At 34.6% G+C, this 27,861-nt stretch overlaps 1 protein-coding gene across 2 annotated transcripts in view; it reads right to left on the reverse strand.

Moving 5' to 3' along the window:
- The window catches only part of MON2 (MON2 homolog, regulator of endosome-to-Golgi trafficking), a 125,814-nt gene that overhangs the window by 77,058 nt on the left and 20,895 nt on the right, over positions 1-27,861 (reverse strand). For both annotated transcript variants that reach the window (XM_060112472.1, XM_060112471.1), the window contains exons 3-11: positions 25,029-25,156; positions 24,387-24,518; positions 21,518-21,647; positions 19,346-19,443; positions 18,115-18,240; positions 13,707-13,901; positions 2,595-2,719; positions 2,073-2,209; positions 1,129-1,282 (exon numbers count right to left, since the gene is read on the reverse strand). In XM_060112472.1, coding sequence (XP_059968455.1) covers positions 1,129-1,282; positions 2,073-2,209; positions 2,595-2,719; positions 13,707-13,901; positions 18,115-18,240; positions 19,346-19,443; positions 21,518-21,647; positions 24,387-24,518; positions 25,029-25,156 — 1,225 coding nt within the window. The remainder of the gene's footprint in view (positions 1-1,128; positions 1,283-2,072; positions 2,210-2,594; positions 2,720-13,706; positions 13,902-18,114; positions 18,241-19,345; positions 19,444-21,517; positions 21,648-24,386; positions 24,519-25,028; positions 25,157-27,861) is intronic.

Raw genomic sequence — 27,861 nt, forward strand, 5'->3', positions numbered from 1 at the left:
ATAACAATATTTCAGTCCTTTATGACTCTTTACTTTTACAATTTTAGGCCAAATAAAAAGCTGCACAGTAAAATATCACTGTGATGATACAATGCAGGCTGACATATCATAGAAATTCATGATTTAAACTAGTCAGAGATTCTGCTTCACAGTTTAAGTCTTGATTTACTGTCACTGGAACAGTGTTTTAATTATGCGTATCAATTACTCAAAATATCTTAATTAACTGCCTCACAACTGTGGCAATGTTAAACACATGTAGTATTGCTTGCTTTAACTCTGTAAGCACTAGAGTTCACTAAGATTTACTTAAGAAAAATCAACAATACACTGCTGAATACGTAGTTGTTAAATTGAAATGTCTAATGACAAATTTTTAAATAACACATGTGGAATCCGTTAAACACTTTAATTAAGCTAAAAGTTCTATGTGTTAAACCCTAAAAGTGTGATCAGCCAAACACTTAACTATTCACATACAGAATCCTGAAAGGTAGATATATCACTACTCCCATTTTATAGTTGAGTACACTGAGATTTTTATTTATTTATTTATTTATTTTTTTGTGGTACGCGGGCCTCTCACTGTTGTGGCCTCTCCCGTTGTGGAGCACAGGCTCCGGACACACAGGCCCAGCGGCCATGGCTCACAGGCCCAGCCGCTCCGCGGCATGTGGGATCTTCCCGGACCGGGGCACGAACCTGTGTCCCCTGTATCGGCAGGCAGACTCTCAACCACTGCGCCACCAGGGAAGCCCTGAGATTTTTAAATAGGTAAACTAATTTGCTGAAGGTAACTCAGTATCAGAAGACCTAAGTCCACAAGGCCTGAAATCAAGCCACATACTTAAATCAAAAAGCCATACAGAACAAGTGGATAGGTCCTTAGGTAAAGAAATCACATTCTGTTTTATAATGCTGTTAACAGTCCTCAAGCAGTACAAAAGAAAACAAACAAAATCCAGTCCTAGATAAAATTCTCAAAATATGACAAAAGAAAATTAGTTCTTAAATATATTAGAAATAGTAGGTCTAAAATTTTAAATATAATGCAGAGAGAAACATTTTAGTATAAAATATAAACCCCAACAATAACATTCCTTACAAAATAATGCTACTACTACTTACTAGGTTGCTTTAGCACTGCCTTGTACTGTTACAGTCAGAATAGGTATCCAAGTTCCCCTATATTCAAATGCTGGTAGCAAAGTAACACCTCCACCAATCCCCAACATTCCTGAGTTAGCTGGTGCCGAGACAGGGCCACCTGAATTATTGTTTCCTGTTAGATAAGGGAAAGCAAGCAAAGACACCAATTTACTACTTAATTACAAATCCATAATATTCAAACACTTGGTCAATTTTTAAAAATTATGCTATAGGAATGGATACTGCACAAATAAATGAAATGTATCAATCCTATTCTGGCTACTAGAGTCTCCCTGTTTCCCCAAAACACCATTTCCTTCTTTATATAAAAGGTACTATGACTAAAAATACTGACAAACTATGTAACATACCTTTTGTTGAATCACTTTTTATCAGAGGTGGGAATAAAGGACAAAAGAGACCACTAATCAGAAAGTTAAAAATGGAAGAGAAAGAAGTTAAAGGGAACAAGAAGCTATACACTGATTTCCAAACTTAAATCATGTTCACCTGTTTTGTTAAAAGAATGACTAACAGACCTCCTTAGTTACTACCTTAGTAGTAACCACACTCTTTAAAGAGAGGCACCAAATGAAGATTCTTCTAAAATGAAAATTAGCATCTAAACTTTTGTTCTTATGTGATGAGAGGAACTGAAAGTATATCAGAGAAGAAAATATATTCTGGAAAGAAATAAACATGGTTACCTCAGTGAGATCAAATTATTCTTTAAGTGTAAATCTTTATATTTATATATAAAACATAAAATATTATAAAGAAATATAATAAATTATAAAATAAATGTATATATTTAGGTAACCTCAATTTCTCTAGTCACAGGATTTCTGTAAATATCCTCTCAGAACACTGAATATTGTAAATTATGGCAGAATATAAAAACCAAAATATGAGTAAGCCTTTACCAGCTTGGTTTGTCGTAGCAGGATTTCCAGAAGGAGGGACAAGAAACAAGGACTGGATAAAAGATCCCAGTGCATTCACAATATCACGAAAAACCTTGGTAGAATGCTGTTTCATATCATAGGACTGACAAAATGACCTGTAAAATAATTTTAAATGTTTCTGAAGAAAATATTTGATTAAAATTTTAAAACTTTTTTTAATAGCAAGCAATGTTGATAAATCAGTCTCAATGCTATACTTAAAACTTCTTCATCACACCTGAGTGATTTTACTAACTCTGGACAAAGGTTCAGAATGAGGTCAGTGTTCTAAAAAAATTATCTTGGCCATATTAACACAGTAAATTCAACTGATGGCAATCCCTAACCACACTTTTTGCCCACACCTACACCCCTCCATATACATACAATACACAATTTTCTTTGTTTAGAAATCATTATTATTTGAAACAAATATTCCAGCTCTTTCTGCTAGCATAAATATTAACCTATCCATTTAACAAAATATTGCTGAGGTTTTACCTCAATAGCTGAGGCTGCACACAGAGTCTGTGTATTGATTCCACTGCAACAGCTCGTAGCCACTGTGGTTTATCTGCATCCAGAAATTTCACCAGAAGTGACAGAAATATTTCACATTCAGTTACCTAAAAAATACAACATTTTAAATAATATTTCTTTAAATCTAAGAATTATAAATTATACTTATTCTTACTCCTATGGACAAACCAATAAAATCTTTTAATTTTAAATAAATTATGATCCTTAATGGGGAGTGGAGAAAAAGAAAAGAAGGGAAAAGTAGTTATATATGGAAAAGATAACAGTAAAAATAATCAGTGTCTCTCTAAATATATCATTGAAAACTCACACTAATGATCTTCTAACATGGTTAATCTTTTATACCTATTCTTTAGAAAGCACTATGCACCATCATGCCATCCTCATTCCTGGAAGGCAGCATGTATCATGTACACTCATGTACCCTTCATAATATCACAACACCTTTTCCATGTGTTCTTATGCTGCTTAAGAAACAAAGAGGCAATAAGCCAAAGAATGTTTAGCATATACTTTCTAGTAGGAAAACAAGAAGGAACCTATAGCAGTTGACAGGTGTAAGATATATAAAGTACTCAGAACAAGGCTTGGTACCTAGTTTTGCATTATTAACTATTAGTTATTACCTTTGGTATTAATATAAACCATGTCCTTTGCAAGCTCTTTATAAATAAATAACAACATTTAAAGCACATTCTTGACATTGTTCATTAAATGTCTGATAACTGAACGAATGAACAAATGAAAAGTAACCAGGTTATTCAAAGGTTGTTTCTGTTACATATTTGTTGAGGACACAGCAGGACCTCTGGGAGGTAAGAATTAACCTGACATTGTGATCACTAGGCCAAACTAAATCATACTTCCACACCAAGGACAGCAGGTTATTGGACGTTTTAGCTGGGGGTGCTCCAAAATGAGTGCGCATAATGCGAGGCAAGGAAATGTGAGAATACAGGAGCCCTTAGGATTTTAGCCCAAAGTCTCAGCAGTTGGCATTTTCTAATGTCTTTTAGGTAGATGCTTAAAAATAGGACATAATTATAAGGATAAAGTAGGAGGGATAACTAAAAACAATTTCATCCTTAGACTGCTACGACTGGGTAAGTCATAAGGCAGAGCTTTGTCACTGTCCTAAACTTGATATGGTTGAAAAGCACTGATGAGAAATCACATGGCTCAGCTTCTTTATCCATCAACTTTGTAGATGACAACAAGCTAGGTAATCTTCTTATAAATAAAGGATAAAAGTACCTGCACCTTCCTGAGAACTCAAATGAGAAAAATATAAGAGTAAACAAATCCCCTAGACATGACAAAGTAACATGCAAATGCACAGTGCTTACTCTTTTTTCTAAATAAAATTACCCCTTTTAGTAAAGAACTGAAAAGGAGAGAAGCATGCTAGTGACTCACTGGGCAACAGTTTTATCTACTGAAGAGTTTTAACATGAGTAGGTCCTTCAAAATGTGTACTATCTGCTTTAGAGTAAAAGTAGAATTTAAAATGGTGACAGAATTGAAGCTCACTGGTTAGGTTTTCAAGCCAGAAAATAAAGGCTCTCAGAAACATCAAGAACATCACAGCCAAAGGAATTATTAATGTTATAAAACTTGCCTAGAAGAGTTTCCTTTCATTTCCTCTCCTATGAAAAAGTGACTACAGTACAAATCAAACAATCACTCCATTTTATACTACAGCCACTAAAATCTTGTGATTTGGGTAACAGAGAGAGCCTCTCTCCTGAGGTCTGGAGCTTTGCTCTTGCTTCTTCCCTCCTTGCCAAGTGTGAAGCTCTGATCAGAGAACTAGTGGCTGAGGACAATGAATTGTCCTCAAGGGTATCTATCAATGGAAGGTGCCTATTGTGAATCTAAGTTAAGCCTTTCCTCCAAGAGGCTGCACTCATATGAAACAGGTATCTACGGTCCAAGTCCAACTCTTGTGGCACAAAAGTACTCCGTGAACACCATTATACTAGCATGAAGGGTGATGAATGTTTCTGAATTCCTATAGTCCTCTGGTACCAAATAATAGTCAAGAGACAACTGATGTTTAAGATGAATCAAAGCCATCCTGGTGGAAATTTTCATCAAAATACCACATAGATGTCTGATAAGGTTTAATGTACATAAGATAACTGTTTGCTCAGGAGACAATGAAGAAAGTCTTGTAGAATATTTAAATGCAGGAGTCTATTTCTCAGGAGCTGTTTAGTGCTAACAACCTTATAGCTAGTGGATTTGTTAGTGATAAGATCCTTTGTGAGAGAAATATATGTAAAGACGTGGAAAATTAAGTTGCACAAGTCAACTGAGCCCATTCATTCCTTTTTAAAAGCAGTAAGTCAAAGGCAGAAGAGAGATATGCTAGCCACTTACAACTAAGTTTAGTAAACTCCTTAAAGATATGTTCCTAAAAAAGACATCTGGGCATGGAGCCTAAGTGTATCAGAGACCAGAAGAGCACCTAGGTCAGATGACAGAACGTGGAAAGATCATAGTGTACTACCTATATTATATCTGTACCCGAATGACTGGAGCATTCTCATTTCTTCTAATCACTCTCTATATATTAACAGAAGATTAGTTATCTTCTCCGCCCTGAGTTACTTGATAGAATAAGAGATAAGCTGGTGAATACTGGGGAAGAACACTGATTCTCCAGTGCAGTGGTTCCCAAAGTGTGGTCCCTCAGACCATTTCAGTACATCTGTAACATCACACTATTTTCGTAATAAGACTAAGATATTACTTGCCATTTTTAATGTATTGACATTTGTACTGATGATTCAAAACAATGGTGGGTAAAACAGCTGGTGCTTTAGCAAGAATCAAGGCAGTAGCACCAAACTGTACTGCTGTCATTGTATTCTTCACTATCACACACAATTAAGGAAATTAAAAGGGTCTATTTCACCTAAGGACCACAGTCACAATGAACAAAAATAAAATAACAAATAACAAATAAAATACTATTGATTTTGTTAAATCTGACCCATACGTGCATGTCTTTGTAATTTTCTGTGTGACAAAAACGGAAGTACACGTGAAGTACTTTTGCTGTGTATCAAAGTACAATGGTTGTCTGAAGGAAAGGCACAGCTGGGAACTGAACTAATCACTTTTTTTCTCCTATGAGAACCGTTTTAACTAAAAGAGTATATGGCAAACTATGACTATTTAGACTTGTGTATATTGCAGATATTTTCTCAAAAATTAACCAAGTAAGCCTGTCACTTTTGGGGAAACAATGGACAGTATTTATTGTCAATGATAAGATTCAAGCTTTCAAACAAAAATTAGAATTTTGGAAAACTTATATCTGCTGTTGTGACCTTGACAGCTTTTTTTTTTTTTTTTTCTTTTTGCGGTATGCGGGCCTCTCACTGTTGTGGCCTCTCCCGTTGCGGAGCACAGGCTCCTGATGCGCAGGCCCAGCGGCCATGGCTCACGGGCCCAGCCGCTCCGCGGCATATGGGATCCTCCCAGACTGGGGCACGAACCCGTATCCCCTGCATCGGCAGGCGGACTCTTAACCACTGCGCCACCAGGGAGGCCCACCTTGACAGCTTTTTAAAAACAAAAGACTCTTCTGATAAATGGTTGCTGATATTAACACATGAGATTTTTGGTACTATATAAAGTATTAACATTTGGAACATTTGCTCAACCATAATAAATGATGCATGAGTAAAGGATACAATTGAAGCATCAGATGAATCAATGAATTTTAATGTAAGAGTATAAAAATGTCATTACCATGGTTTCATTTCTACACCTATAAGAAAGAGTCACTGGTTCAGTTTGGTATAAGATCGAAGAAGAATATATACTATTACCTGAAAATGCCATTAAAATAATTCTGCCTTTTCTAACTATATATCATTGTGAGGACAGATTTTCTTCATATGCTTTGACCGAAACAACGTATCACAAAATAATGAAAATAGAAGAAGGTATGAGAATCCAGCTATCTTCTATTAAGCCAGACATTAAAGAAATTTGCAAAAAATATAAAACAATGTTTTTCTTTTCTTTGGAAAATATAGGTATCTTTCATGAAAATAAATTTTTCTGTTAACATGTAATGGGTTTTAGTATCATCTCAGACTTAATTTTTAATACAGTAAATAATGTTAGAAATAATCCACATAAATGAAAGCTCCTCAATATTTTTAAAGCGTATAAAGGGGTCTTACAACCGAAAAGTATAAGAATTACTACTCTAGTATGTCCTTTAAGATGTATCATTTCCAGGTTTAAATATAGAAAACACAAGAGAAATAAGAGAGATGCATTCCACATCAATCACGTATCTCACCCCACAACAACCACACTTCTAACTTTTGCCCTTGGAGAAACAAGAATGTCTGAACTGTTCTGTACTAATGAGTCAAGTCTCCATGTAACAAATTATAACACTGAGGAATTAATGTCATATCTGAAGAATTCATCTTTGCAGCACAGTCCTAGAGCTGCCTTGTTATGAAGGGAAGTTTTACCAGTTGGTCATCATGCCGAATTGATAAGTGAAGAATAGAAGCAGGCTTTTCTCTTCCTTCAAACAGCAACATTCAATCTTTACTGTAGCTGGTTGTGCTTTTATCTCTCCCCATTCTGTCCCCCCAAATCGAGGAGACTAAGATCAAAATATAGAGAATGTACTGTTGTACAGGAAACTTGGCACTGGCAGCCTTGGAGAGAGGAAGAAATGAGAACTAAGAAAACAGTGAAGAATAAAATGCAGTGGGGTTAAGAGTGTGGGTTTTGGGGGCATAAAAGATGATTTACTTAACAGATGATTACTTAACATCCCAGCTCTGCAGCTTGTAAACTGTAGGATCTCAGGCAAACTACATAAATATTCTGAACCTCATTTTTTCAGCTGTAAAATAGAAATATGAAGGCCTGCTTTATAGGGTTGTAGTAAAGTCTAAATGAATGAATGTAAAGTACTTGTTAGTATCCAGAGTATATGCACTCAGTAACAGCAATTCCATCTAAAATTGAAATTACTAAAGAATAAGATTTCTGTAGCTATGAAAAAGTCACTGGATGAACCGCTAGACAACAGAAGTGGTGAACAGAAACAAAATGCCTTAGTCTGCTTGAGCTGCCATAACAAAATACCATAGACTGGGTGGCTTAGAAAACAGAAATTTATTTCTCACAGTTCTAGAGGCTGGAAGTCTGAGATCGGGGTGGCAGCATGGTTGGCTTCTGGTGAGGGCTCTTTTTCTGGCTTGCAGGCGGCTGCCTTACTACTGTGTCGTCACATGGCAGACAGAGAGAGAGAACACGCTCTCCAGTATCTCTTTGTATAAGGTCACTAATTCTATCATGGGGGCCCTACCTTCATGACCTTGTCTAACCTAATTATCTCCCAAAGATCTCATCTCCAAATACTGTCACAGTGGGGGGTTAGGGCTTCAACATATAAATTTTGAAGGGATACAATTCAGCACCAAGTTTTATAAAAATAAAAGATAATTAAGTTGGTAATTCTTGATTTGGGAACAGAAACAAAATGTGAATTCTGCATTTGTCGTGGTGAAGATGTAAGCATGCTGCATTATTGTGGAGAACAGAAAAAAGATGGGGTTCTCCATTTCTGATTAGTGGATATGAAAAGGAAAAGGAGAAATGTCTTCTCTTTCTATAGCCTTATGTTAATTTAACTAGTTAAACATGTATTTTAGAGAGGGAAGAGAGAGAAGCCCTCCCAAGACAACTCTGATAATACTTAGGGAATAAATAGTGAAGTGACATATATTCGGCCTAGTCACAGGTAACAAACTCTCTCTCAGTTCATCTGGGAAAGACTTCATTTCTCCTTCATTTTGAAGGAAAGTTTTGATTAGTATTCTTGATTGACAGTTTTTTCTTTCAGTACTTTGAATATATCACCCCATTCCCTTCTGGCTGGCAAGGTTTCTGCTGAGAAGTCTGCTGAAAATCTTATGAAAGCTCCCTTGCACATGAAGAGTCACTTTTCTTTTTCTGCTTTAAAGATATTTTGTCTGTGACTTCTGACAGCTTGATTATAATGTGTCTCTGTTTAGGTCTCTTGAATTAATCCCAGTTGGAATTCTTTGAGCTTCATGAATTTGTACGTCCATTTCCTTCTTCAAATTTGGAGAGTTTCAGCCATTACTTCTTCAAATAGGCTCTCTGCCCCTTTCCCTCCTCATCTAAGGCTCCCATAATGCATTATGAAATAATAAGAAATATATATGCTGGTCTCCACCCCTGATTTTAGGAGAGCTCCTAAAACCCTTGTAAATAGGGGTGGCTAGGAGCATCCTTTGTTCTAAGAATTGACTTCTGACCCCGGTTCCTGACACATACCTCCTAAAACCCTTGTAATTTCCTGAACGATAGGAGCATCTGACACAGAGCTCCTAAATCCCTTGTAACTTCGTAGGTAACAGGAGTATCTTTTGTTCCAATGAAGCAACTCTCAGTGGACTCTGGAATAGGGGTTAGTTACCAGAAAGAGCAAACCATGATTAGAAGCTTGGTACTTTCAGCCCCACCCTCCATTCTCTGGAGTGGGAAGAGGGGTGGAAATTGAGTTAATAATCAATCATGCCTACATGATGGAACCTCCCTAAAAATTGCCAAAAGATGGAGTTTGGGGAATATCCAGGTTAGTCAACACATTTACATGACAGAAGGGTGGTATACCCCAGCTTCACAGGGACAGAAGCTCCTGCTCTCAGGACCCTTCCAGAATTCACCCTATGTATCTCTTCATCTGCCTGTTCATTGGTATCCTTTAAAATATCCTTGCTAATAAATTGGCAAAAGTAAGTAAAATGTTTTCCTGTGTTCTGTGAGTCACTTTATCAAGTTATTGAACCCCAAGAAGGGGTCGTGAGATCCTCCAATTTGTAGCCAAGTTAGACAGAAGTTGTTGGTAACCTGGGGATCCACTACTTGGGACTGGCATCTAAAACAGGGGACAGTCTCTCAGACTGATCCCTTAACCTATGGGGCCTGTGCTAACTCTGGAATATGTCAGAATTTAATCAAAATGTAAGACACCTGGTTGTCAGAGAACTGGTCAGTGTGGGAAAAATATCTACGTTTGGTTACAGAGGTATTGTGAGTGTGAAAGTAAAACACAGTGCGTTTTTCCTAGACATGCATATACTGATCTACTTGAGGTGTCCCATAGGGTCTCTTCATTCTTTTTTCTTTTTGCTCCTCTGACTTGGTAATTTCAAATAACCTGTCTTCAACTTTGCTGATTCCTCCTTCTGCTTGATCCAGTCTGCTGTCTATTTCCTCTAGTGAATTTTTTCAATTCAGTTATTGTATTCTTCAGCTTCAGAATTTGTTTGGTTCTTTTTTATAGTTTCTCTTTGTTGATATTCTCATTTTGTTCATATACCATTTTCCTGACTAGTTGTCTGTGTTCTTTTTTAGCTCTCTGAGCATCTTTGTGATGATTATTTTGAATTCTTTGTTGGGTAACTCACTTATCTCCATTTCTTCAGGGACAGCTTCTGGAGGTTTATTTTGCTCCTTTGGTTAGGCCATGTTTTCCTGTTTATTTGTATGTCTTCTTATTTTCTGTTGAAATTTGGGCATTTGAAAAAACAGCTAACTCTTTTAGTCTTTATGGACTGGCTTTGTACAGGGAAAGATCTTTACCAATCAGCCCAGCTAGAGATTTTGGGGTCCTTTCAAACCTTTTCTGTCGATGTGTCCTCTCTGGGCTTATGTGTGTAATTTCCCAGCTAAAGACGTTTGCCGATTTCTACTCAGGAGCTCCCTCTGGTGTCTGTATGTAGTACTGCAGTCTGTGGTGCTGTATCAAGTCAAGGTATTGGTGCTTCCTCTGGTGTCTGTCTGTGTTACTACAATCTCCCTGGTGCTGTGGAAAGCCACAGGGCTTGACTTTGATCTCACCAGGCCCCCAGGCATCCAAGTATGTTGCTGCCTTTCTTTTAAGTGTCCAAGAGTCAGGTGAGACAAAAAATCAGTCCCTTGGGCAGTACCCCCAAAAGTCAGGACATTGGTTGCATATTTCACCTTTCTTTTCCACCTGAAGGAGAAGGCATAAGTTGGGAATTTCCCTTGATCATACCATGCTGTGCTGTGCCAGGAGTGGGATGAGGTACAGCGGGTAAGTGCAATGGGCTTTCCTACCTACTCTAATGAACCTTTTCTTGGCCTTGGACTTGCCTGGGGTGCTGTACTTTCTAAGCTGGTTTCTAAAGTTCTCACAAGGGCAATCTGTTCTGTATATTGTTAAGTTGGTGTCTCCATGAGGGGTAGAGTGCCTGGAGCTTCCTATTCTATCATCTTTTCACTCTGCTGTACATTTTTTTTAAGTTTCTTTGTGGATAGAAACAGACTATAAATAAACACAATACAGAAAATATAACAGATGATAGATAGAAGCTTTCCATCTTTAGAGAAACTAATCTACCTTTCTTAAAAAAGAAGAACTTTAAAAGACTCTTAAACCCTTGGCACAAAGCTCTGATAGTTTACAGTTCCCTAAATAGCAACACATTCTTTTTTTTTAATTTAACTTTTTCTTATATAGCAGGTTCTTATCAGTTATCTATTTTATACGTATTAGTGTATATACGTCAAACCCAATCTCCCAATTCATCCCACCACAATCACCCCCCTCCCCGCTTTCCCCCCTTATTCTCCATACGTTTGTTCTCTATATTTGTGTCTCCATCTCTGCCTTGCAAACTGGTTCATCTGCACCATTTTTCTAGATTCCACATATGTGCATTAATTTACGATACCTGTTTTTCTCTTTCTGACTTACTTCATTCTGTATGACAATCTCTAGGTCCATCCACGCCTCTACAAATGACACAATTTTGTTCCTTTTTATGGCTGAGTAATATTCCATTGTATACATGTACCACAACTTCTTTATCCATTTGTCTGTCGATGGGCATTTAGTTGCTTCCATCACCTAGCTATTGTAAACAGTGCTGCAATGAACACTGGGGTGCATGTGTCTTTTTGAATTATGGTTTTCTCTGGGTATATGCCCAGGAGTGGGATTGCTGGGTCATATGGTAATTCTATTTTTAGATTTTTTAAGGAACCTCCATACTGTTCTCCGTAGTGGCTGTATCAATTTACATTCCCACCAACAGTGCAAGAGGGTTCCCTTTTCTCCACACCCTCTCCAGCATTTGTTGTTTGTAGATTTTCTGATGATGCCCATTCTTACCGGTGTGAGGTAATACCTCATTGTAGTCTTGATTTGCATTTCTCTAATAATTAGTCGTGCTGAGCAGCTTTTCCTGTGCCTTGTGGCCATCTGTATGTCTTCTTTAGAGAAATGTCTATTTAGGTCTTCTGCCCATTTTTGGATTGGGTTGTTTGTTTTTTTAATATTGAGCTGCATGAGCTGTTCATATATTTTGGAGATTAATCCTTTGTCCATTGATTTGTTTGCAAATATTTTCTCCCATTCTGAGGTTGTCTTTTTGTCTTCTTTATAGTTTCCTTTGCTGTGCAAAAGCTTTTAAGTTTCATTAGGTCCCATTTGTTTATTTTTGTTTTTATTTTCATTACTCTAGGAAGTAGGTCAAAAAAGATCTTGCTGTGATTTACATCAAAGAGTGTTCTTCCTATATTTTCCTCTAAGAGCTTTATAGTGTCCAGTCTTACATTCAGGTCTTTATAATCCATTTGGATTTTATTTTTGTGTATGGTGTTAGGGAGTGTTGTAATTTCATTCTTAGCAACACATTTTGAAATGACTTGATTTCCTACAGCATTGCCATACAATGTATTAGATATATTATAGATATACCTCACATGGCCAGAAAAAATTATAACTACAGTGCTTATAAAGACTATTTCTAAATGCATTTTACATAAATGGACTTGGAATATGAAAAGAACATCTATGACAAGTATAACATAAATATGGAAAAAACCTTTTTTTTAAAGTAGTCTCCATAGAATTTAGTATAAACTACCTATACGGTCTAATAGTTTGTTATGTTGTTGGTTATCACTAACATGTAGCATACTGACTTTTCATAGATGATCTATAACCAATTACTTTCTTTTTTTTTTTTTTTTGCAGTATGCGGGCCTCTCACTGTTGTGGCCTCTCCCGTTGCGGAGCACAGGCTCCAGACGCGCAGGCTCAGCAGCTGTAGCTCCCGGGTCTAGCCGCTCCACGGCATGTGGGATCTTCCCGGACTGGGCCATGAACCCGCGTCCCCTGCATTGGCAGGCAGACTCTCAACCACTGCGCCACCAAGGAAGCCCTCTTTTTTTAAAAAAAAATTCTTTTTTCTTGTGATGAGAACTTTTTTTTTTAATTAATTAATTAATTTATTTATTTATTTTTGGCTGTGTTGGGTCTTCGTTTCTGTGCAAGGGCTTTCTCTAGTTGCAGCAAGCGGGGGCCACTCTTCATTGCGGTGCACGGGCCTCTCACTATTACGGCCTCTCTTGTTGTGGAGCACAGGCTCCAGACGCGCAGGCTTAGTAGTTGTGGCTCACGGGCCTAGTTGCTCCGCAGCATGTGGGATCTTCCCAGACCAGGGCTTGAACCCATGTCCCCCGCATTGGCAGGCAGATTCTCAACCACTGCACCACAAGGGAAGCCCTAACCAATTACTTTTGTTAATTAAAATGAAGGTAAAATGCTGAATTTGACTTAACATAAAATTAAAAAGAAACATACCATCATATACCATTTTCTCTGAAAAACATTTAAGAGTCAATCATTACATTGAAAGAATTATGATCTGGAATATCACAACATATCCTGCATCCAAAAATTTATGCAAAATAGATACAATATTAGACTGAAAGTAAAAATTGATTTCTAATGCTAGAATTCACCAAATCTGATAACAGGCCATGACTCTTCTTTACATACATTAAAAATGCCACATAAACATAAGAAAGGGAAGAATGAACTTTTGAGTACCTAAGACAGTACCTATAGGTGCTCAAAAAAAAAAGTTTGCTTAACTGAAGTGAAAAAGCTAAACGTATCATCTTCTCAGAAGAAACTTCATGCGATTACACACACAAACACATATGAAAATTAGCACTTACCAAAAGACTGTAAAATTGCTTAATCAGAACAGATACTACTCTCAGCAAACGCATGCAGATAGGAAAATATGGTTTTTCAACTGGTGCTGGAGAAGATGAAGTGCTGGAACCTTGTCTGAACTTTATATTTGGAGAAAAGAGCTTTATCACAAGAGGACATACCCTTTCTTTGAGGAGGAAACTAAATTCCTGATGCTATTTGCAAAGATTAAAAAAAAAAAAAAAAGAAAAAAAAGAAGAATTAACTTAGTTTGTACTTAATGCTTATAAAACAGACTCACAGTTAATAATAATCTTTAATAATCAGTATGAATAATTTAGCTTTATTATAAGTTTATACAGTTTATTATTTTACCATTTTACACACAATTCTGAAATTAGTATTGTTCTTTGAGAATATAAGATCAAACAATATTTCAATAAGTTTTAAAAAGAATCTAAGTTAAAAGGGAACATTTAATAATTTTGGAATTAAAACAATGTTTATTACTAGGAATTTTAATTTTTGTAGGACACTAGCAATTAAAAACATAAAGAACAGAAGAAAGAAAATAGATTACACAAATTCAAACAGATAAAGCATTTAAATAGGCAGCTGACAAAAAATCTGATTAATAAACTATAATAAATTATATAATTCAGATTTTATTTTGCAAAGATAATTCTATTCATGCATAGAAGATTTACTAATTAAGTTAATATTTTGTTCTACTTAGATTGCTTGAACAGAACACAATGAGCTGATAAAAACACAATGACAAACAAGCATAATTATTTTAAAGTCTGGGAATCTTGCAAAGAATTCTTAGATTTTACTTATAATTATGGCATACTATGCAGAAAAGCTCCCTTAATCTATTAATGCCTTGACTATATTAGCCAAAAGTAGTCCCATTATACTGACAATACAAAGTCCAGTCTACATTTAATGTCTAACCTCAAATATATATTATTCTGTTGTTTTAAGCATCTCAATTTCATTGAAGCTGCAAACAAAGAAACAATAATAAAAATCTACCAATCTAATCCTTTAATCTTACCAAAAAAAGGAAAAATAAGGCATAGAGCAGTTTATTTGTTCAGAATCACAAAATTTGTAAAATGTATTTTTTTTTAAAAATCAGGTTCATTCAAGAAAAATCAGCTTCACTAGAGAAAAAAAAAAGAAAGAAGACACAGATAAGTAAAAAGATAAAAATAAAAGTTTTGCTTCATCTCACCTCCCAGAGATAAGTTAGTGAGTCATCATTGTTGACTCCAAATATATATCCTTCTAGTCTTTTATATCCATTTTTTTAACATCTTTATTGGAGTATAATTGCTTTTATATCCATTTTAATGTACTTTTAATTCCTCCCCCCAAAAAATGGCATCTTAAGAGTTAAGTGATTTGAAATTCTACTCTCAAATCTACAGTAGTTTCACTGACAAAATGAAAAGCATAGTTAAGTCCGTTTTCATACTTTATTAAATAACCTTAGGTATTGGTTAATTCATAAATATTACAGACAACTCTGAAAAGTTTTATCTATTCACTTTTCCCCCTCACTATTCAACTAGCTGCAACTGGGTTTCCTCCACAACCCCCATCAACCACTCCATCTCCACTGAAACTATTCTCATTATACTCATGATCTCTGTGGACACAGCAATCACTGCCCTTTCAGTCTTACCAAATTTCTTTGAAGCACCTGACATAACTGATTACTTGGTTCATCTTGAAGCTTTCTCTGCTTTTGTCTTTTATTATGCCACAGTCTCTCAGATGCATTCCTACACTTCTGGCCCCCATGTTCTTAGTCTCTTTTGTATGCTCATCCTCTCATGCCCAACCATTTAACAATGAGGTTCCTCAGAGCTCCAGAATATCAGGTCCTCACTTCCATATGTTATCGCCATAGGTGATCTCATTCACTCCCATATCTTCAATTAGCAACTATATGCCAGTGAAGTTTAAATTTATAACTTTAGCCCAAAACCTTACTTCTGAGCTCAAGACGCATAAATTAAACTACCATTTTGTGTACACTCAGGTATCTCAAAATGAGTAAGTTCAAAACTGAATAAACTATCCTTTCTAGCAAAAGTTCTGCCCAGAGTATTCCACCTTAGTAGCAAGCAACACACTGCTCAAGCCAGAAAGCCAAAAGTCATCTTTGATTAATAAAGTATAATTAGTCCTATAACTCGCTGATTTTATTTTGAAGAAGGTAAAAGACTGCTTTTTTTCCTCACATTTCAATGATTTATTCAGCATTTACTTGCTGACTGTTTAATATGCACCAAGCACTGTGCTAGGTAAAGGAATTCAAGGTTAAGTTCGATTTTGTCCCTGCCCTTATAAAGCTTATTTTCTAAAAGAGAAGACAGATCCTTTCTTAGAGCCACTGCTCTGGAATATTCTTTTCCTATACTACCTATTTCCCCCAACTAACTACTCTTTATCTTTCAGGTGAAAGCTTCATAGCCTTCATTCATCACCAACTCTCCACCAGGTTTAGTACCTATGTTACTCATTTCCATAGCACTTTTTATACTTTTTCCTCATAGCACTCATCATGGCTTATCATTCAGTTAATGTCTTTCTTCCAATTAGATTGATAAGTGCCGTAAGGGCAGGAACTTTATCTGTCTTATTTAAATTCTGTATCCTTGGCACTGAACACATGGACTAGCATATTGTAAGGGATTGGTAAATTTTGATTGGATGAGTGAATAATGAGTGAATAAAAGCAAATATTTATCTCTTGAAGAAAACTTTGTAGGTGTAAATTTTAGGATCTTACACAGAATAATTCTTTTTTCTCCTCTGCATTATAGCAGGAAGAATAAAGTAGAATAGATTTATTATGGGCACAATAAATCTGGAAACATTTTTTCAAATCTTTTCCTACAAAATTAAAAAACATAATCCAAACTATAGACATTTCAAATTCAAATTCATTGTCTATGGCCATACCACCCTGAACATGCCCGATCTCGTCAAATTCAAATTCATTTACAAATTCATTCACTCATTCATTTAAATATTTATTGAACACCTGTCATATGCCAGGCACCACTATAGGCACCTATACAACAGTGAACTAAGTCCCTGCCTCATAGAGCTTACTTTCCTGCAGGGGAAGTGAGAAGATCAACTAATGTACAAATATATATGCCAGGAGGAAATAAGTGATATAAAGAAAAATAACAAGGAGTAAGAAAGACAAGGGTGCTGCCATGAAAAAAAGCTGCCATTTTACACAGTGGTGAGGAAGGTTTATCTGGTAGGTTGACCACTGAGTAAAGACCTCAAAAGAGTAAGAGAACAAGCCATATGGGAGAAAAGCATTCCGGGTTCAGGAAGCAGGAAGTACATAGGCCTAGGAGCAGGAGTCCACCTGGATCATTTAGGAACAACAAGAATGACAGTGTGGCTAGAGGGTGAGGGCACTTACAAACTAGGAAACCTTAGACAAATTATTTAACCCTCTTAAAGTCTTAGCTTCCTCCTGTGTAAAGTAGGAATAATTGGTACTTCTCAGGCATTTGTGCAGCTTAAAGAGAGTATGATATATAAGGAATTTAGCAAAGTCACAGCATGGAGTAGGCAGTCCAAAGTGGTAGCTGTTACAACTATCAGTTTATACAATTAGTCGAGTTGTATCTAAACTTATCCTATACTAATACAAGAAAGGGAATCATCAGTTAATATTGTTATCATTGAATCATCAGTTAATCATCAGTTAATACTGTTACCATTGAAAGGACCTACTTTTTTCGCACTTGATTCACACATTTTGTAGGTAAGAGCAAGGATAAAATAGATGACTTAGGGAGGGGCAGCATGGTAGGGAAAGGAGCTAAAGTAGTAGTTAAAAGTTCTAAGTTTTTGTTCAAGATCTGCTAATAACTAAAGAACCCCATGTAAATCACTGAATCACTTTTGGAATTTAGCTTCTTACAAGTAAAATGAAAAGTTTGAATTCTTTCTCACTTTTTCCCCTATTAACCTTCTGTTTTGAAATATTCTGTATAGCACATTAAATTTATTAAGCATTGATGACTTCTTTTTTCCATTTAAATTATGTTAAAGCACAAAGCTGCATATAAACAAGTAAAAAAATTAGTAACAATTTTTTAAGACTTTTAAATATAAAAATAGCTCACGTACCACATTCCTCTGTACACCCTTAGATTGGGAAATGCTTGACTAGACACTCTAGGAATTCCTTCTAATGTTAAAATTTCAAACTCCTTGGGCACAACAAAAATTAAGATATCAGCAAATTATTATATGTCTAAAGTCTAAGGTTATGATTTTTTGCATCTTTTAATGTGGGGGAAAATACATGTTATTCTCTTGAAAAATATCTGTGAAAAAATTAAAGATTAATTTTGTTGCAAGATACTACAAATGGCTTACTTGTAAAAAGACTTGTGGAAAATCATTCAAGACTGACTCAAGTAATTCGAGGCCAAATGTTCGGGTCATTTCTGTCATGCCTACTAGCCAGTAAGGGGCATCAGCATTAACCAACTGACAAAGGTCCTGGGAAAATAAATCAAACAATGAATAAAAAATAATTAAATATTTTACATGCTGGAATGAAATGTCCTTTCATTTTATAGTTCATAAAAAATTTTTTGAAGTATCTCTTCTTAAATAATAGGTTTTACTCCTTAGGAACTAAGTACTGGTAATTCAAATTTTGATTAATTGTATAGTTGATTATATAAGTAAACTAAATATATAGAGTGCACAGATAAAATGGTTATTCTAACATTGTTTTAATGAAAAACCACTTAACCCTTTAATCAAAATTAATAAAATTTTCAGTGCAGGTTAATCTTATTTATTCATGACAAGTAATGTAAAAATCAGGTATTTGCATATCAAATTACATTAGGTAGAACAGAAGTTTAGTACTTTAATTTTCCTATTAAAGGAAGTATTTTATATGACTAGTCATCCTTAATATATCTAGTTCAGGGTTTAATTCATTTTATTTCCTTAAAGTGAAACATAACATTTTATCATGTTAATTAGCTATAGATGCTCTTTAATGTTTTAGAATTTTTTTTAAATACAGGTATCACGGGCTTTTCAAAAGTTCTCTTTACCACTTAGCTTTTACAGAAGACCTACGTTAGCACCTGTTTTCTCTAACCATAAGAAATTTGAAGAGGATTTTCACTTTTACAGAAAAAAAATAAAAGGCAAAAGTGAAAATCGTGTCAGCACTTGCTTTGCAGCGAGGCCATAGTAGAGGCAGCACACACCCCAGGCAGCAAGAGTGGTACTGCCAAGCTCTTTCCCCGGGAACTACACTCAGCATCTCAGCATCAAGCTGCCATAGCTTTGAACTGTGTCTGTGAGCATCTGTGCTTTATCTCGATCTATTTTGTGCATTCGTTAGGTAATTGTGTACTAAGGTAATTGCTTTTTCACTTTAGGTCATTTTGTCTTATGAAAGGTTTCACAGAAATGTGCTACTGTCAGATAGTGGGGGAAACCTGTACCTCTTTGACACTTTAAAATTGGACAATTAAAAAAAATGACGCTTAAAAAACTGAATCAGATACAAAATTCCAAAATCAAAAATTCATACAAAACTATATTGTATAATAAAAATTATTCTTATCAACTGAAATACCTGGAAAAGCATATATGCATCTTTAGCACAAGGTTTGAGGGTACTGACAGATCTTCTGTTACTATTTCCTTGGACTAGTACTGGTTGTTCTACAACATCTGCAATCAAAATTAGAGGGGTTTTAGGAGTTCATAATGACCTTTAATAAATCATATATACTGTCTAAGAGGTATGCTTAAAATAAATACTTATTTATAGAATTATAAACTTTAATAATAACTTCACAACCATGCCTCCAAAATGGAAAGAAAAATTGGGAATCCCATTTTTATACAAAATGCCATAAAAATCACTCTTCACTATCTTACATTCATTTTAATACACTTAGTATCTTTACGCATACATTTGATTTTCTCAGTACCCCTTTCTCCAGTCTCTTTATTTCATGGATTCAAAATCCACATGATCCTTGAATGTACCATTAAATATCAAACATATAAATATTTATCACATGGTTAATTTCTCTATCATCTCTCCATCTTCAAAAGAATTAACTGCTTGATCTGCCACAAGTACTATGTCAGTCACAGGTACTGACTAGCTAAGAGTCAACTAGAATGGGGCTTGCCAATTTCTTTGAATACGAAGAAGATATCATTCCCTGTAAGTTACGACAGCCTGTTCTGAATAAATGTTGACTCAATGACTACTTGAAAAGAAAGAGGTTCTAAGTATTTTCTACCTTATTAGAAAGTATTAGTCTTTAGAGACACACAGCCAAAACTACCAATCCAGAACTTATATTGAGATTATGAATATACAAGACATTCAAACTGGAGAACTGCCCTGTTTTATCCCTTAAGTTTAATTCCTTAATATTCCAAACTGCTAGAATTCCACCTGCATTTCCCCTAGGAAAAGTGAGACCAAAGTCAGTGGGAATATTCTAATAAACCAACAGATTAAATGCTCAAACTGAATGTGAAAAATCTGACCAATGGTTAACTTCAGGAAAAGTGAAGCAATTATTAGAGTAGGCAGCATTATCATTACTTACTAGTACTGCCGTTTTTTTACCAGTATTACCAAGATTGCTAATATCAAGAGTTTAAGGGGAGGGCTTCCCTGGTGGCGCAGTGGTCGAGAGTCTGCCTGCCGATGCAGGGGACACGGGTTCATGCCCCAGGCCGGGAAGATCCCACATGCCGCGGAGCGGCTGGGCCCATGAGCCACGGCCGCTGAGCCTGCGCATCCGGAGCCTGTGCTCCGCAACGGGAGAGGCCACAACAGTGAGAGGCCCGTGTACCGAAAAAAAAAAAAAAAAAAAAAAGAGTTTAAGGGGAAAGAAAAAACTATGTAAAGGGAAAAAAAAGTTTAATCTTTTGTTTCTTGACTCCATCGAACAGAGAGGTTGCTCTTGGTAGCATCTTATGATCTTTTCAACTGATCATGGGAAAAAATTTACTTTTCATCCAATAAGGGTAACAAATGAAAAAAATGTTAAAAGTTATCAAATTATAAAAATTATAACAGAAACATAGTATCTGTAAGCTCTGTGACAGGACGTGTTTCTAAGTTTTTAGGAAATGTTGTAAATCACAAAGAAAAAGATGCTAAAAATTACAAGTATTTGATGCAAATATGAAAATATTAAACTTTACATTATATAAATATTCTTGATTAATACATGTTAATAGGCAGAGACAAAGATTCACATAAGGGAAGCTCACTCTTGGGAATTTACCCTAAAGAAATAATTCATGTGGAAATATGTATGTAGGAAGACACTCAAAACAATACTAAACTATTGAACACAAGTAGTTCATTAAATTATAGAATAGCCACAAAATATAATGCAACCATTAAAATTTCAATTACAAAAATAAAAAAATAACATGAAAAATTCACATAATGTAATGTTTGGCTAAAAATACTTAAAATGCAACATCTGGTGTGAAATGTGAAATTATCATCTTCGATATGAAATTATGAATATATTAGAAATAAACATGGAAAATAGAGTCCACTTTTTAGGGTGATAAAATTATGGAGGATTAATCTTTTGAATTGCCATTATCAATAATAATGAAGTTAAAATAAACAGACTTTTTAAAGTATTCTAATTTTTAGGTAGCCTAAGTTCATAGGGGAATGGCTGACAATCAATAAAAGAGAAAAGCATGGATGTTAGAGCCACCCACTGTCAAAAGGAAACAACTTTTTTCACTTTACCTCTGTGTCGTTCATCTTCAGCAACCATCCTCTCAAACACAACAGTAACAACTTGTCGCACTGTAGCAGCAGCTGTATTATTTGTAATATTATCTTTTGTGAAGTGTAGTCGAAAACAAAGAACAATTGCCTAAAAAAACAATTTCCATTTAGTGTGAAATAAGATTGAGGAACATGGTTATTATCTTTATTTTATCTGATGTAACCCAAAATTAAATAATTTATTTCGCTGCTTCAATCACCTACACTAAAAGTCTCACTCTTTTATATAATAAAACTACAAAAAGCTCAGGATTTTTAAATAATTCAAACTCTCAGTAAATACACAAACACATAAGATTAACCAAGGTAATGTGAAATACTCCTTTCACAATCTGGTTCTTTTAACATGTATATAATAATGTGTTGTGCTTTTATTTTCCCAGAACAACTTTTTTTTTGCAAATAGCAAGTACTCAAACTTTGTTGTATCACTAAATCATCTGGAGAAATACTATATAAACTTGCTAAGCATATAAATGAATAATTTTAAAAAAAGGAATCATTTTTTCTTTTAAAATAAACTTTATTAAGGTATAATTTATATATAATAAACTGTATCCCTTTAAAGTATATAATTTTATGAGCTCTGACAGTTATATTCACCTATGGAACTACTGCCACAATCAAGTATAAGACATTTCCACCATCCTAAAAGTTTCCTTGTGCTCTTGCAGTCCATTTTTTCCTCCACCCTTGGCCCCAGGTAACCACCAATCTGCTTTTATCACTATAGATTAGCTGGTATTTTCTATACAAATAGAATCATTCAGTATGTGCTCTTTTCTGTTTGGTTTCTTTCACTTGTAATATTTGTGAAATTCATCCACGTTTTTCTTTGTATCAGTCATTTGTACTTTTTTAATCCATGGTATGAGTATACCACATTCTACTTAACCATTCATCTCCTGATACACATTTGGGTTGTTTCAGTTTTTGGCTACTGTACATAAAGCTGCTGTGAACATTCACATACAAATCTCAATGAGGACATGTATTTTCATTTACCTGGGTAAGTAAACACCTAAGAGTGAAATGGACAGATCACATAGTTAAGTATAAGTTAAGATTTTAAAGAAACTGTTAGCTTTCCAAAGTTGCTTTACAATTTTATATTCCTGCCAGCAGTATGTGTGAGTTCAAAATTATTGCATATTCTCAACAACACTTGATATGGTCAGTCTTTTTAAATCTTAACTATTCTAATGGGTGTGTAATAATATCTCCTTGTGGTTTTAATCTGCTTTTCCCTGATAACTAAAGATTCTGAGGCACTTTCCATGTATTCATTAGTCAGCTGAATAGATTATTTTGTAAAGTGTCTGTTGAAATCATTTGTCCATTTTTTATTGGGTTGTCTTATGAATGAGTTGTAAGAGTGTTTTCAATAAATTCTAGATAAAAGTCCTTTGTCAGATATTTGTGAATATTTCCCCCATTCTGTGGCTTCTTTTATGGTTCATGGGTTTGTGCCCTACCTAAGAAGTCTCTACCTACCCCAAGGTCACAAAAATTTTCTCCTATGTGTTCTTCTAGAAGTTTTACAGTTTTAAAAGAAGCCAGTCTTGGAGGAAAACATAATAATGGTATTTTTAAATGGTATGCCTTATCATATTAATTATATTAAACATTTAAAAGAAAACAAGCCTTTGATACCACTAACACTTTTAAAATTTCAACATAAAGGAAAAGTACATGTTATAGAGAAGCTTTCCTATTACCCAATTTTATATTATTTCTTTATACTTCATTTTTCATCCCCAAATATTACATTTCCAAATTAACCAAAATACCAAAATAAATCCTATATTTATTTATAAAACTATAATCAGTTCTTATTGCTTGGGTAGGTCAAATGATAGCCTTTTATAAAATTTTAAATATATGTATCAGAACAATAATTTGATAGCTAGAAACCAAGAGGAACTACATACAACAAACATATATATAAAAATACATTAAATATCTTATAAGCAGGTATGGGGTAAAAGCATAAGCTATTTGCAATTAAAATCTCATTATATCCTAAGAACATCAAATGAATAACTAGAAAAGAGATGCAGTCTCTATACAGTATACTGTGATGGTATACTTTGCTACTTTACAAGTCAGCCATTCTTAAAGGCATACAAATTATAATACAACTATTACTGAAACTCCAACAATTTCCCTAAATAGTAAACCATGAAGTAAAGACTGTTTTTTATATTACTTGCTGTACTTTCTGTTCTTTAGAAATATTTCTTAATTTTAAAAAACTTTTAAAAGAGTGAAACAAATAATAGAGCAGCTGTTATATGTTCCTAAAGAAGGTGGGAATAAGAAAGGAATGAGAAATAGCTATCATACATGCAGCCTTACCTAGCATCAATGTATCAATGCCAAAAGGACATTTTTCCAGATACTTAAGGGCCAGATTTAAACTATCTGGTTTACATAACATATATATGTGAAATTATTTTTAAAAGGGGGAAAGGGAGAGCTATCAGGAATACCCAAGGTAATTGTGGAGAACACTGATACCTCAAAACACATTTTTCTTTTTTTCCTCTTTCTCTATTCCTTTTCTTCTGCTACTTTTCTTTTTCCACATCCTATTCATAACTAATCCTGTCAGCTATATCCAAGGGGCTCTGCTTAATCACCTAAACCTAATTTCACTTCTAACCTGTGAAAAATAAAGCACCGATGGCTTTTAACATGCAATGTGCATTATCGCAATAGCCACAGGAAAGGTGCTGTTCAAATAGCACCAGGCTTTTCTCTTTCAGTCAGCTTATTCAAATACTGTCTCAAAGCACTTACAAACGTTGACAAACAGGCTTCCTACCTTTGAGAGTGCCTCGTCATGAACTACTGTATTGGTTGTTAAAAGAACAAGAACTGTTTGAAGCAGCTTAAGTTCTTCAAGACTATTTTCCATTAGCTGCCAAAGCATGTTAATTATATTTCCAGCTGCAGTCTGTAAAACAATTATTTTAATTATTGTCAACAAATAAAATATAGGTGTTTGGGTCCTTAAATAAGAAAAGTGATGCAGATTCATAGTGATGAAATGTTTTTCCTTATTTTACCATCATAAGGTCAGATACAAACAATACACTTAAGTTAACGAACAACAAATTATCACTTCAGATAATCTAGCAAACAGTCATGATTTTCTCTCCTACCTTTTAAAAAATAATTTATGAATAATATTCTCTGTCAGTGATATTGAAAACTTGCTTGGTTCTTAAGATTTCATCTATATTAGTGAACTATGAATTCTTAGATTACAAATGACTTGACAAAATGTACTTCGTTCTTTATTCTGAGCGTTTAATAATGAGACAATTTGGTAACCTTTTAAAATTAAGCCAATGTCCTTCAAGCACTGTTGTACATGAAAATATCAGGTATGTTCTATTCTCTCCTTATGAAAACTCATGATTTGACTTGTAAGTGCACAGTTCAGATAAAATCTTCACATTACCTCAGACACAACTTCATGGGACATGAGCCTCTGAATGGCGGCTAAACATAGCTGAGTGATCTTCGGTTCCTTGGTTCCACAACCCATAAGAAAAGGCTGAACAACCTCTGAGCTGTTCTCTTTCAATGCTTTATTTGGAACACATATAAAATAAAATTTTAAATAGAATTCATAAATAAGAATATTTTATATAATTACAACCAGTAATGACAATCTTAATAAAAAATCACTTAATGTAAAATAAATACCAAAATAAAAATCAAGCAGTAAGAGTTAAAATACTTCACATAAATACTACAGACTCTGTATCTAAACTACTCCCCCTTAAGTTCAGCTCTCCCATGCCTTTCTCCTGACACTCCTTTGGTTCTCCTCCATCTTCTTCTATAAACTCCTTAATGGCAATTTCTCAGAAGTTCTATCCTGCGTCAGAGAAAGACTCTATTTCTTCAATAGCGCAGAAGGGAAAACAGGAATAAGAATTCATATTCTAGAGCAGAAAAGTAATTAAAAATAGTATATACATCAAGCCCACCACATTTCTGAATGAATATTCAGAAACTCCCTAGAATTTTATTATATGCCTTGAATTCATTGGCTCTAATTTCTTCTTCAAGAAGTAAACTCATTAAAAACAATAACATTACTCATCTTATTACTGAAATATTGCTTTAAACTAATTGGATGCACATGCTGTAATTCCAAATCTTAAAATAACTCCTTCTACCAAGCCAATACTTTCAGAAGTTTTAAAATGGCAACAAAAATGTAAAAGATTAGAAAATGCACAAACTGAATTATACATAATTAAATTTACAAAATGAAATTAAATCAATACACACTTACTGAATGGCTACACAAAGATGAACAAGACAGGTTTTTCATCTTCAGGGAATTTGAATAAATAACATAAAATTCCAAGTCAAGAGAACTTTAAACTTATGTGTTTGGTATTTGTTTTCAAATGTACTACATCCACCAATTATTTTTTGATGTTAAGAATTGTAATAAAGACACAGAAATCTGAGTTTTAACATGTTTTTCAAAAGAAATTGTGAGAAGGTCATCCAGAATCACCTTTAAAAGTGTAAAACTAGTGTTAACATTAATTTTATCACTTAAATCCCCTTCTTTCTTCTCCCAAAGCTCCCTTTATGGTATGGCAAATAAAGACTACTATTTACTACAGCATGCTCTGCAAAGTCCCTCAGTATGCCAGTATAAGTCACTGATTTAGCACAGCTAAGAGAAGGCAAATATGACTGGCAAAGAACAGTGTCTTCAAAAAAGCTCCCTTGCCTTATTTCCTTGTTTTCTTGTGCATAAAGGTTTTGAGTCAAAACCAGAGACATAAAATTTCCATAACAATGTCACAAAACATTTTACATGAGTGATTAAAGATGACAACAAAGCTCAAAAAATACTATTCTGAAGCAGTAAATATCCCGCTATATTCAATTCTGCCAGAATCAATGAAGTATGAGGCCATTCTTAACTCTGCAGAACATTCGAAATTATTAAATCTTGTTCAGGCAAATATAAGTTTTCAATACTAACAAGTGGCACTTATAATTTTTATTACATTAACATGTGTTTCTCATTTGAGTATCACAATACTCATATAGAGTTTATAGGGTATGATTTGGACCAAGTAACACAATAAGTAGGTGGTAAAACCAGAAACTGAAAATGTCTTCTAATCCCTGGTTCACTATTCTTCCCACAACATTATGCTGCCACTCTTTAAGGTAAACAGCATTTGATGCAAATGGAAATTAAAAGAGTCAAAAGTGTCTAAGAGAAACCAATTGCCTGAAGTCTTCAGATGAATGAAGAAAAAACAATGTACTTTCATAGAGGCTCTGATGACAATGATTTTAAGACACACCCATATCACCAGAAAGAAAATCAGTGCCAATTACCTTTGCCAATTAAACTATAATACGATGCATTCTAATCACTTATACTTTTTCCTCACAATTTCATACTCTAGGCCAAGAAGGCCATTGTTATTTCTTATCTTTTTGATAATAGCCATTCTAACAAGTGTAAGGTGATATCCTCATTGTGGTTTTGATTTGCATATCCCTGATGATTAATGATGTTGAGCACCTTTTCATGTACCTGTTGGCTATCTGTATATCTTCTTTGGAAAAAATGTCTTATTTAGATCTTCTGTCCAATTTTTAATTGGATTGTTTGTTTGGGATGCCTCATTGCTTGAGAGTACTTCACTACTGTCTCTGAGATATTCTTCTAAGCTAATGACACCCATTCTGCACGCTTTGATGGTGGTGCTTTTTTTGACCTTACCATAAGATGTTAACAGAAAGTTTTTGCACAACAACTAGGGTGACATTTCAAATAGCAATGAAACTTACGCAATACCAACAATGCACGTTAACTCAACTGATGTGATAGTATGAACAAGTTCACACATGGACTGAAAATGACAACTACAACACTACCTGGCCCACAGTGATTCTAAGATGCCATTAATTGTAAAATGCATACCAATTTGGGGAATCTTAACATGTGAAAAAACTGTGTATCTTAGAATGAATAAAATAAGGTGAGTTACACTGAAATATTGTATACATGTCGGTCACAGTTATCCAGATCTATCAAGCTGAGCTAAGCTAATAATAAAAGTAATTTTTAATTCTATTAAGTCAAAGGTACCCTTCCTACTTTTTTTTCTCCCAGTTTATTTGAGAATATAATGGTCAAAGGAAATTTCTGTTATCCAGAATAGATGATCAAGAACAACCAAAAGATAAAACCTATTGATCTATTCTACTTTTTGAAGCATACTGTGAAAAACGGGAACATA

Source organism: Mesoplodon densirostris, chromosome 11 (genome assembly GCF_025265405.1).
Source record: "Mesoplodon densirostris isolate mMesDen1 chromosome 11, mMesDen1 primary haplotype, whole genome shotgun sequence".
Lineage (NCBI taxonomy): Eukaryota > Metazoa > Chordata > Mammalia > Artiodactyla > Ziphiidae > Mesoplodon > Mesoplodon densirostris.